This window comes from Epinephelus moara, chromosome 4, assembly GCF_006386435.1.
Source record: "Epinephelus moara isolate mb chromosome 4, YSFRI_EMoa_1.0, whole genome shotgun sequence".
Taxonomy (NCBI): Eukaryota; Metazoa; Chordata; class Actinopteri; order Perciformes; family Serranidae; genus Epinephelus; species Epinephelus moara.
Genome location: NC_065509.1, coordinates 42,239,739 through 42,252,777, shown reverse-complemented (window position 1 = coordinate 42,252,777; position 13,039 = coordinate 42,239,739). Strand labels below are relative to the sequence as shown.

Below are 13,039 nucleotides of genomic sequence, written 5' to 3'. Positions count from 1 at the left end.
CTGGAACAACGAATGTATCACTAAAAGGAACAAATCACTCTATTTACAAAATTGGATTGATAAAAATATAATTTATTTACTTATTTAACTCTAATGGCCAATTACTTAGTTACAAAGATTTTCTTACAGAAAGAGCATTCCCAATCAAATTTAAAGACTTTAGCTCAGTAATAAACTCCATTCCCAGCGGAATAGAATTAATGAAAAGCTATGAAAAACAGAATGTGCAACATACAACTGTTAACACTCTTTATATAAATGGTATTGACATCTTGAGTAAAAAATGCACTAATAAACATATCAGAAAATGTTTCTATAATGCTAGGTAAATAACACCACGAGGGAAACTTTTATGTAATGCTCTTTTTGTGGATATTAATTGGCACAAGGCATGGCTTGTTCCTTTTTAAATTTTGTATCGCAAACAAAATCAGAGAATTACATTAAAAATACTACATAACATATATCCATCTAACACATATATCTCAAGATTCTGTGACATTGATAACAAATGTACGTTTTGTAAAACTGAACCTGAAAGTGTAACTCACTTGTTTTATGGTTGCTCATATAGTAGTACATTTTGGAAAGAACTTGAGAACTATATACTGTGCAAAACAACATATAAAATCAACATAGAAGGGAAGAACATTATCACTTATTTTGAATTCAAAGAAAAGAAATTATGCACTATTGTCAATCTCTATATTTTATAATAATAGCGATAAAAACTGTATCTATGTTTTTGTTATGTACTTATTTGTGTTTAATTTATTTATTATTAATTTCATTTGACATCAGCCTTTATGAAACCCTCCATCTATATTTATATGGCAGTGACATTTTAATTTTAAACAGCACAATGCAGAGGCAGCCTAAGATTGGCCTTTTATTAAGCTGTGTATAATGTTTGGGTAAATTCTGTATAACCTATATGGTCAGAAATAAAATGTAATTTAGTAAATAACTTAATCTACCTTAATCTAGTCATGTGTTTTCCTTTATGCACATATATTATTGTAACGAATGTAAATCAGTCCATTAGGGAAACAATATTATTTATTTATTATTATTATTATTATTATTATTATTATTATTAGGCTATAGTAGTAGTAGTTAGTGGTGTAAGGTAGTTACAACAGGCCCCAGCGCACGCTGTTATGATGGGCCTGAGCACATGCCATTTTGCACATGGAAGCAGGGATCAATGAAACAGAGACTCAACACTGGACAATATCATGTATGTATTACCCACAATCATCATTGCATCTCTATATGACAGAAAATATCAAAGAAAATAAGAAATTATTCTTTTAATCTAAACCTTTTATACTTTTACAGTTTATGTAGACTAAGCGTAATTTTGTTTTAAAAAATAAAAAATAAACTTGACAGAGATGGTTTGTCTTTCTGAGGAGCGTATATAGCAAATGGCACCTTTTTGAATTTCATGAGAGTTCTTCTTTGAACACAGGCAGATTTTCAAGGTGGTAGTCACTCTTATGGGCCCATTCTCCACCCAACCCCAATAGTTGTAAAGTCTGCTCTTTCTATGGGCCCCTGCCCCCACTTCAGGGGCCCCAGTGCAACCACACTGCTTGCACTGTCTATATTTACGCCCCTGGTGGTAGCAGTAACAGGCATATGATGTTAAAAAATAGCTGAGAATCTGTAGTTGTAGTTGCATAGTAGCACCTCTAGATGTCGATGTAGAACAGCTATTACAACACACACACACACACACACACACACAGCTCAGTGTTGAAGGCTGACCTTTGCAGCTGATCTGAGTTCTCTGGAGGAAACAGCCAGTTTATGTAAATCTGCATTTGAATATAAAAAGGTTTACAAAGGAACATCCAGACGGTACAAGGTTCTCCACAGAGGAACATGTTAGAGTCTGTACACACGTCTATACTCCCATTAATGGTTTTTATCGCCATCTCCTGCACATCAAACAAACAGACTTTAGAAAAGACAATAGGCCAACATTATATTGGTCTAAAACTGAACTTGAATGCAACGCTGGTCTCTCAGCTGACTGAATTCCCGCATGTCGGACTCTCCCATCAACACCTGAACGCACCCCTGACTCCTCATTAAACTGACTGCGGTGTGACTGTATATTGGGGACTGTTTGAATATCAGTCCTCAGTTTGCTTGGAGACAAATTTAAATTCAAAACTGAGTAAAATGTGTTGATAATAAACATTTTCGTCTCATCTCGCTCTGCAGAAATGGTTCATCCCGACTGTGCCTGCAGCGCTGAGAGAGGAGAAAGAGGAGGGAGGAGGAAGAGGAGGGAGGGAGGAGGGGTTCAGGGGAGCCAGATGATGCTGTCAGTGAAAGGAGGAGGAGGAGGAGGAGGATCCTGTCCGCCGGCAGCAGCAGCAGCATCAGCGGTACCGAGCTCCTCTCCATCCTCCCATGTGTTTGGAAGAATACGATCCGGACATGTGCTGCTAGAACTGACCTGTGTGCAGCTTCATCTTCTTTTCAATAACACTGTGAGGTTGGAAACAGGCAGAGGAGGGAATATTTGATCACTCTTTTCCTGAGGATGCTTCCCTGCTCTTCATCGGCGCAGATGGAGGGATGTGAGGAGGAGAGGGACTCGCACATGCGAACAGAGGTAAACCGATAAAAAACATAAAACTGCTCCAATATTCACCTCTAATCCGGTTTATTCTGCACGTGAACCTCTCTGGTGTGTGCTCAGAGGTCCGTGCATGTGTCTCTGGCTCAGATGGGACGGTTTGCAGGCTCATTTCAGCCGGTATAATTCGCCGGCCGGCTTCTCCTGGAGGTTATTGTAGACATCAAAGAGCCGGACCCCTCCCTAAATTCATCCTCTTCTCACCATTGACACGGAGAGCAGAAATTATACCTTAAATGTATATTAGAGGTGGATTCAGATGGTTTCATGAGGAAGTTAGATGATTTGTGAATGGATTTGAGGCTTTTTCTTTGTAGAGAGAAATGTGCTGAGTGTCTCATTCTGGGCTGAATGTCTGACTTCATGTCTCTAACTGAGAAAAAAAAAGCCTCGCCTCAGGTTTGAGCTGATATTTAACAGTTTGAGTTCATCACAGTAGATTTTCTTTATCAATCAAAACCTTCATTATTTCCACAGCTGCGTCTGATCTGCGTCTAATGGAGGATTTTACCCCTGAACACCTCATCTCCTGGTGACGGGGCCTCTATTACCACACAGAATTACCCCAAAAATCAAATTCATGACACTTGGTCTGTGTCAGTGCCTATAGCTCCTCCCTCTGACCCACAACCTGCAGTCAGTAGTGCCTTGCTTCCTTCCTTGAGTTAAACAGGGTTCTGAACCCTCATGCGTTGGGTGCTTCTCAAAGTCAAGGATGCTTTTTTAGTAGGACGGGTCGGGTCCAAAGAGGCTATTCAAGACTCCTTCCTAGCAGTAGGTGAACACCAGCGTATTCTCATAGAACGGTTAATTTGATATACCATGAAAAATGCATGCACAACGGTTTATCCGGCAGCACGGTAGTGCAGTGGGTAGCATCCGAACCCTGGGGTGGGGGGGCCCTTCTGTGCGGAGTTGTTCCATGTTGCTCCAGCTTCCTCCCACAGTCCAAAGACATGCAGGTTAATTGGTGACTCTAAATTGTCCGTAGGTGTGAATGTGAGTGTGAATGGTTTTCTGTCTCTATGTGTCAGCCCTGTGATAGTCTGGAGACCTGTCCAGAGTGAACCCTGCCCCTTGCCAATGTCAGCTGGGATAGGCTCCACCCACCCACAACCCCCAATAGGATAAGCAGTTATGGAAAATGAATGAATGAGCAATTTATCCTACAAATTAGCGCCCCGCAAATGATGTTACATCCTTAACGTTAAGTTACTATGGTTAGGTCTAGGAAAAGAAACATGGCAAGGACCTTAAAACGACTCAAAGTTCACAAGGTTCTGAACACGCGATTCGAGGGGAAAGCTCCAGGGAAAAGTCCTGGTTTTTGTGACCTTTCCAACACTCGAACATACCTCCTTACAAGACCACTTGGGACTTCTTCATTCTTTACTCCCGTCAGCGCATTGGTCACATGATCACAGCGTTTCAAAATACTTGGGAAATGTACGAATTTGGGTGCATCACTTTAAGTAGGAAAACATAAGAACAGTTTGTGAGTACACCCTGGTGAACATGCATTCCCACGTGTGCATCGTTGAAGAGGCCCCACCTTCAAGTCAAGCAAACCATGTGCGAAGAGTGCCCGCTGAGGATACGCATGCATCCTTGAAAATTCTCTGAAGGAAGGACTCGGTCCTAGGTAGAATTCGAAGGATCCTTGACATTGATACAGTCCTTTGGCGGGATTCGATGACTTAGCCTCCTTGAGTCCGGACCACGATCTCCAGTGGTACAGCTCCATTTTGTTGGTATCCGTAAGGGCTCATTTATGCTCGACGTCAGATATGGAGACAGACGGAGCCTTCTGTCCATAATCTGCGTTCATTTCGTCTGTATTTGTGCACATATCCAGAAAGCAACCATAGGAGATGATGGAGAAATTTAGATAATGACAATATGGAACAAACTGGTAACATAGTGAATAGAATACTATAATGTTGGGATGTTCATAACGGTTGCACAGACCACCGCCGTCTACAACACAGAGTATGTACAGAAGACTCTGTCCATCTCCATATCTTCCTTTGAGCATTAATGAGCCCTTAGTGCCTTGCTTCATCCATTATCCCACAATAAGAACATGGAACCAGCAGCCCTAGCTTGACTTTGACCTGTTTCCTTCATCAGTGTTAGTATCTCGTTCTAGTCACAGAGACACAAGGAACTGAACCACCAACCTTGGAGGTGTGTTAGTGCCTTGCTCTGCCCATTGACCTACATATGCAGAAATAGAATTCGTTGAACACTGAAGGAATTCTAACCAGGAGAAGTTTCAGCTGGTTGAAATCTAAAATCCTCACCTCTAAATCCCCCTAAATCTGACACACTAATCATTTAACTCCTCCCCTCTTAACGTCTCGCTCTGGAGTATCGTAATGAAAGATACAAGCCAAGTTGCTCTGTTAGCATTCAACAACTACACCTCCCATGATGCTTTGCCATCTCCTCTGAAGCAAATATGTGGATTTTGTAGTTCAGTGCCAAACAAACTATACTTGTCTTGAGCAAGGAAGTTTAATCTGAGATCAAAGGTCCACTTACACTGTTCCTGATCTCTCAGCTACAGCTCATGGTCTTCACTCAGTGAGTGGAGCAGGTCATGTGACAGACGCTGGTCATCACATGATCCAAGCCCCGCATGTGATGACACACCTGAGCCTGCAGTGCTCACTGAATGAAGACCATGAAACGCAGCTGAAAGCCTGTAAGTGGACTTTTGAATTTATGAATATTTTAAGTAACAAAATGATGATTTAGGTTCAGATGATAAGTTGTACTGTCCATCAGCAGTGTTTACACTCTTTATCTTTTAAATACAGACAAGACTTCTGCTGATGAGTTGCTTCACAAACTTAATGAGCATTTATTTGGATAACTGATTTATCACAGAAGTCTATTCCCAAGTTAAACTGCCCAAATCTGTCCAGCAGATTCTCAGCAGTGGGAATTTGCTGCTTTTTTGAGACAGTAAATTTGTCACCTCGCACTTTAGGAAACTGCACAAGGCACTGATCACTTTTTTCTGACATTTTACAGACCAAACATTGAGAAAAGCAGTAGCTTCAGACCTTGAGGACAGAAAACCCAACATGGTTCACCTTTTCTTTGTAAGACAGATGAGAGACTGCAGAGTCTGTTCTTCTTAAAACGCTGGTGGAGCCTCGGTCCTGCCATGATGTCCCCAATAAATCAAAGCATGAGCCTGATGCAGCTGCTGCAAATGCTTCCAACAAAGAACCTGAGCACTGCTTCTAATGAAGAACTGTCACATGTCATTTAGTTGTAAGAGATTTTTTGGGAAATGAAATTCAGTGTTTTGCAGCTGGACTTTTGCATTATAGCAAAGAGGAAAATGACTGACTGCTGACCACACTTTGAGCAGCAGATGTGTGTCTGTGCAGTCAGATGAGTAACTGGGGATTTATATGTTTTTTAATTGAAAAGAAATAACCGTAGTTGTGCATCGTCGTACTCACGGAGCAGCAGAGGGAATTGAACCGCTCACCCGGCAGCGTCAGAGCCTTGCTGTGTGCCGGTGAACCCGCTGCTCTCTGAGCTCCTCAGGGAAATGTGAGCTGACAGTGTGTGAGACTGCAGGTAGGGCTGCAGAGAGAAAGTGGGACAACTGCTTCCTGCTGCCGGAGGAGAGACGGAGAGAAGTAGAGAGATAGAGAGCGACCTTTTTATCCTTTTTATCTGAGAATATCGGCTCAGTTCTGACGCAGTTACGCCCTCTTAAAAAAACTCAGGTTTGAACCATTAACATCGAACTCCCCGTCTGGGCTAAGGTTCCTTTTCTTTAAATGTCACGAAGCATCTGAGGCATCTGTCATTACACCAGGCTCAGTCTAAATCAGACGAGGGTGCGCGTGTAGGGTTTGGTTGAAGTTTTTAATGTGTGTTAGTGTCCACATTAAGTGTGTTTTAATGTTAAAGAGATCAGAGCAGGCTCATCTGATTTAAGGAATAATTCACCAATTTCCAACCAGCTCTGTATCACAACAGTGTGTGCAGTATGTGTAAATGAACTGTGGTAAACTTTAATACATCTAAATAGTGCCTAGATTTCGAACTACAGGCTGTACCTCCACATTTTCGTATTGCCTGTCTCAGCAGGTAGAGGAGGTTGTTCACTGATTCCAGGGTTGATGATCCACCTTTTTCTTCCATCAGTGTGTGAGTGTGAATGTTATCACTCCTGATGATGGTCAGCAGAGGTCTCAGTCAGCGGCATTTGGCAGGAAGTTCATAAAAACAAAGATGGAGGCACTGGAGAAGGAAATCAGAAACATGCCGTCTATGTTTAAATCAAAGGTCTGGACTTATTTTGAATTTTTTTAACACAGAAGGAAAGGAGGACTTGGATATGACACGTGTGATTTGCAAGCTGTGTCATATGAGATTAAAATACTCTGTGAATACTACGACCATGAGGGCTCACCTCACACTCCACCATCCAGAGATAGTGTTATCCGCTGACGGCTAAGCTAACGCTAAACCCGCTCCACTGAAAAATCAACCAACACTGGACACACTGAGCTAAAAAAAAAGACCATCCAAGTCTGGGAGAGCGCAGGACATAACACAGTCCATCACCTACTTCCTGTGCAAAGATCTGCATCCATACAGCGCTGTTGAAAACAAAAGCTTTTGTTACATGTTAAAAACATGTGAACCCAGGTATGTAACCCTGCATACTTCATCCCTGCGGGTGGTGGGCTCACAGGGTGGCGGCTCCATGTCATTCATTCAGGCTGAGCCCGACCGGGTCCCATGACTCAAGGTCCGGCCAACAGATGCTCACTGGTGAGCGCAACCCAGGTCTGGCTCCAGAGGGCGGCCCTGGTGTCTCCATACTGGGCGAGGTAGTCTTCTCCTGAATGTGCTGTTTCATCGAGGTTGCTCTTAGTCTGGCCCGTCCTTTGAGACCACTTTGCCTTGGAAGACCCTACCAGGGGTTATTTGCCCCAGACAGCACAGCTCCCAGGATCACAGGGATATGCAAACCCCTACACCACGTTACAGTGGCGACTCTTGGAGGAGAGGTCAAAACCTGAGGTGGAAACTGTGGTGCATGTGCAGAGTGCCTCTGCCAGTTTGGGTTTGACTGACTGTATACATGCAGGAGGAATTCTACTCCCTAATTGCATTATCTGGGTGTGTTAGACACACTTTGAGAAATTTGATTTAGTAGGATTGACTAACACAACAAATCAATTTTCTTCAACGTCATGTAAACATACTGACTATCGTCTTATATTTAACATCACTGCAGAGGTTCACTCAGAGGTAGGGAGACAAAACTTTGACATTATTGGTATAATTTCGATGAACCTCCAGTTCAGATAACTAGAACTGACTAACATAAACTTGGAGATATACAGTACATATACTGTATGTAATGAATGACTGTACATGCAGTGAGTTCTCTTCTTAAACCCAAAGGGACTCTTGTCTTTGTTGACTGTTAGTTTTGCTACAGGAGGTCACTGGATGCTTTACGAGTTCCAATTATCATCGTAAATGAAGCGTGTGCAGAGAACAGCAGCACTGCGGATACTCTGCTGTTGACTGTGGTCACTCAGCGGGACTCTGTACATCTCTGTCCTATGAAGAAAAGAGGCAGTAACTCAAATCAGATGAGATCGTTCCCTGGTTAGCCTGAGCTGAGACGGTAGAGGAATTGTAAGGAAAACATTTATCCAAGTGAAGGTTAGGGATGAGCAGAAACTGTCTCTGAGAAAATGTAGAGAAGATAGAAACCTGGACACCTGAAATCTAAATGTGGGTCACTGTTGAAAGACAAAATGAAGTGGAGGTGAATTTGGTTTTGTTTTGATCAAAGGAGTTGTTTCTTTATTTTAAAAACATTTATTTATAATTGGACAGACAGAATACAAACAAGGAGTGAAAGCGAAGCCTCCAGTTTGTCCTTCAGCGTTGTTTAACCTCACTGACGTCTGCAGATGCTGTCACCAAGTTTCATCCTCCAACATCCAAACGGTCTCCTCCACAGCTGCTCACCCTAAATTTAGCACAACAAGGGATACTTATATCAGATCCTGTGGCTGTGAAAATAAGCAGTTACGGCCTGTTTGCCTTTTGTTGGGCAGCGGGAGCAGAGAGTCAGTCTGTTATCAGAGGTGATGGACTGTCGGAGGTAAAGTGAAGACCTGGATGGAGAAGGGCAGAGGCGGAGGAGCAGGCTAAATGAGTGTTTATATGGGGAACATGGTTCTGAGTCTCCTGAGACAGAAATGTTAGCTGATAAGATTTCCAAATCTCCTGTCTCTGGAACATTTGAAGATGTCAGAGGAGATAGACGGAGGCTGGTTTCCATTTATAACACTGTAAAGGTGCATCCAGAGCAGCACAGCAGCAGTTTATAGATCTGTGTAAGTCAGAATCAAATCATCTCTGAGTTTAAATAAATATTTTTTTAGATATTCAAAAGGATAAACAATATTTTGTTAAAGTTCAGTATGTTATTCAGAGACTGTTCTGCCTCAAGATATGACCACAAAGCTTGTCTGTACCAAGCAGCAACCTCCGAGGCTAAAAATGAAGCCAATGCCAAAAACTGCAGTTCCTCTAATGTCCACTAGAGGCTGACTCTGTTTACAGCCTGGTACAGAAACAGTTTTGGTATCTGGAGCTAGTTTCAACATTCATGTCAACTGTATAGGGAGTGAATTTTTATATAACGTACTCATTTACATTTTATTGAGGCCCAAAGTTATGCATATTTAAAGGCGGGGCTGCTTAAGTGACAGACTGTCTGTGAGGCATCCCTACAGTCTATAGCTCCCATTTACACTGCATGTTCAAGGCAAGAATATTTCGCTGTTATGCCGCTTCGCTTTTGTGTGAAAAAGGAACAGTCACGGAATGGTGGGACAGAGTTGTCTCACCTCTGCACCAGGAACAGAGGTAGATATGTCACCTACACAGTGTTTCTATGAACGGGACAGCCGGCAGGAAAGATCATGGGCTGCACGAGTGTGACGTTTTGATCACGTGTTATGCATGTGATCCACTGCAAGGAGACTTAAAAAGTAGCTGATAGCAGTTAGTGGCTAACTCAAAGAAGAACAGCAGCTGAAAATGTGTCAGTTACCAAATAACAAGGAAGATAAATTATTGTTATTGACCAAGCAGTAACCTCCTGGGATGACGAGTGAAGCCAATGCGGAAGTGCCAAAAACTGCAGTTCGTTGAATGGCCACTTGAGGCAGGCTCCAAAAGTGAGTCAATCCCCATAGACCCCCATGTTAAAATGCTCAACTTTACAGCAGAAATAAACATGTTTACAGCCTGGTGCAAAAAATGGTTTTGGTCTCTATAGCTAATTTCCCCTTTCATGACAACTGTACGAGGGGTGAATTTTTTTATAACTCATCCGTTTAAATTTTATTAAGGCTTAAAGTTGCGCATAATTAAGGGCGTGGTCACTTTGAGTGACAGGGGGCGCCATCACGGGTGGCTAACTAGCCGCTGGCTATGTGCTAGGCCTCATCTCAACTAATTTGCAAGTCATTGAGTGCTAGGCCTCATCTCAACTAATTTGCTCTCAACTAATTTGCAAGTCATTGAGTGCTAGGCCTCATCTCAACTAATTTGCAAGTCACTGAACCTGACCTCTCAGCCGTGTTTGTGCCTTTTGGATATTTTGTTTCATGAGGGAGCTGGCACCAGGCAGGAGCAGCCAACACCACAGGGCTAGCCAAAGTAGCCTAGCTTGTTAACCTTAGCTAACTTAGCAGCTTCGAGCGAGATGGGCGTGTTTAAGCAACCAGGCTTCATTTGGCCCGCCTCTTTGCCCATTTTTGATTGGCCGGGAGTTGGGCGGAGTCAGGCACTGCCAAGATGGCAACGGCCAAAGCTGCTACTTTGAGCTTCAAACCAGCTCCTCAAAAACCAATGGGTGACGTCACGGTGACTATGTCCATATTTTTATACAGTCTATGTTATTGACATGTCAATGCCATAGTCACTGTTTATAAAATGCTGCCGACGCGTACATTATAAGTCGCACTAGAGGCTGATGCTGTTGTGTTACACGCCTCTTTTGATTCTGCAATGTGTGAAACCAAAAGTCAGTTTTGATATATTTAAAGTCAATGTTTCATTTATTCACTTTGTGTATGTAACGTACTTAACTCTCATCACATATGTACGTATCTACGTCAGTTGTAGGCTACATAACAAAAGTACTTTTTTTAACCCAAACCATCTTTTCCTAAAGCTAACCAGACTGCAACACTTTCACAACATAAACCACATTATAAAACTGCTACTGTTAATGGTCATAAATGTTGTTTTTGTGTTGTGCTACTTTAGGAAACGTTGCCGTGGGTCATATTAAGGCTCAATCATACTCCCTTTATGGACAAAATTTGATTTGTCTGATTCAAACACCGTAAACATAACTGTCTTTTCAGCTTTTATGCTCACATGGATGCATTGTGATAATATTCCAATAATATGAAATACATGTATAGCACACTGAAATTATGCTTTAAATATCAAAGTAAAAGTACCCTTATACTGTATACAGGTACTTTTACTTTGATATTTAAAGCACAATTTGATGCTATATGTGTATTTTTATTTTAATGAGATTTTTACTGCAGGACTTTTACTTGTAGTGGAGTATTTTTAAACTGTGGTACTTTTATTTTCACTTGAGTAAAATATGTGAATATTTATTTGTCAGTTTTTATTTGTACAATAACTCAACACAATTAATGTGAGGATGAGAGAATGAATGAATGAAGTAATTTGAGTTGACAGTATGAATTTTTAATGAGAGGAAGCACTTATTCATGCACACATTATTAACTGGATGGTTTATTTGTCAGCACAAATGATCAGATGTGTTTTCTCTCACATCTGTCAGTTTAAAATATTAATAAATATATTCAGGGTTATATTGTGTTTAAAAAAACTGGTGCTGTGTGACAGCTCAGTGTGTAAACACACAGCAGACTGAGTGGGTGTAACTGTACTGTGTGTTGGTGTCAGTGTCCTGATCTAATGACCTGCTGTCTGTCTGTCTGTCTGTCTGTCTGTCTGTCTGTCTGTCTGTCTGTCTGTCTGTCCCTGCAGTGCAACAGACTGACGGAGGAGAGAGACGAGGCTGAGAGACAACTCAAACACATCAAGAGAGGTGAGTCCAGCTTCCTGCAGCCTCCTCACACTCCTCCACCATCATCTTCATCTCACACACACACAAACATACACAGATCAGCGTTTAGACTTCATCTAAAGGTTTATGTAAAGATGACAAGAACAATGGCCAAACTTAAAGTATGAGACCCAGACATGGTAAAGTGGAATTATCTTTTAAAAGGTTAAACACACACACACACACACACACACACACACACACACACACACACACACACAGTGTATCAGATATCATGGAGCACAAAGCACAGCGACACATCATCCCACCTCCAACCAGACAGCCGACACCTCCACCTCTTCAGCCTTCACACCTCTCCTCCTCACCTCTGTCGACATCACACACACCCCCGTCCTCTTAATGGGTGTGTTTAGCTGTGTTTCCATGACGACTGTCAGGTTAAGTAGCCGACGGCAGGAGTTAACCTTCGATTATTAGCTGTTAGGAAGAAGGTGGAGAACACAGCAGCTCCTGTCAAGAACATTCACACAGGTAAGATGATTCATTAATAATCAGATATTAGGACTGATCAGATGTGAAGGCTGTGGGCGTCAGCGGTGTCACATGTTTGTGTGAAGCAGAGAAACATCAGAGGCAGCGAAGGATTTTAACTTGTGGTTAAATGAGCTGAGGCTCTTTGTGACTGTGGGCAGAGTTTATTTGGTTCAATGAAACAGGTCTTTATCAGTCACTGTGTCTTTATGTGACAGGTCTGTAAAATCATGTAATGATGCAGCAGGTGTGAAACACAGATCTGCTTTCCTACATGATGACACATAAACTCAGGGGTGGATGTTTCTGTGTCCAGTTTGCACCAGTTAATGATGTCAGTCAGTTCAGTCAGCTATACAGAGGCTAACAGGAGAAGCAGGCAGCCTCCACCTGTGGGTCACCTGACTGTGACATTACAACAGCCTCTACATCCTGAAGTGTTCATCAGGGCAGGAAGCTGAATGTCTGAGGGTGGAGGAAAGAACATGTCTGAGGGTGGAGGAGAGGACATGTCTGAGGGTGGAGGAGAGGACGTGTCTGAGGGTGGAAGAGAGGACGTGTCTGAGGGTGGAGGAGAGGACGTGTCTGAGGGTGGAGGAGGGGACGTGTCTGAGGGTGGAGGAGAGGACATGTCTGAGGGTGGAGGAGAGGACGTGTCTGAGGGTGGAAGAGAGGACGTGTCTGAGGGTGGAGGAGAGGAC

General features: G+C 42.4%; 1 protein-coding gene across 2 annotated transcripts in view; it reads left to right on the top strand.

Moving 5' to 3' along the window:
- Positions 1-2,389: 2,389 nt before the first annotated feature.
- shtn3 (shootin 3) overlaps positions 2,390-13,039 on the top strand; it is a 40,006-nt gene continuing 29,356 nt past the window's right edge. Inside the window, exons 1-2 of one of the 2 annotated variants that reach the window (XM_050042536.1) lie at positions 2,390-2,632; positions 11,768-11,828. In XM_050042536.1, coding sequence (XP_049898493.1) covers positions 2,561-2,632; positions 11,768-11,828 — 133 coding nt within the window. In that variant the 5' untranslated portion in view covers positions 2,390-2,560. The remainder of the gene's footprint in view (positions 2,633-11,767; positions 11,829-13,039) is intronic. The other variant, XM_050042535.1, reaches the window with a different exon arrangement.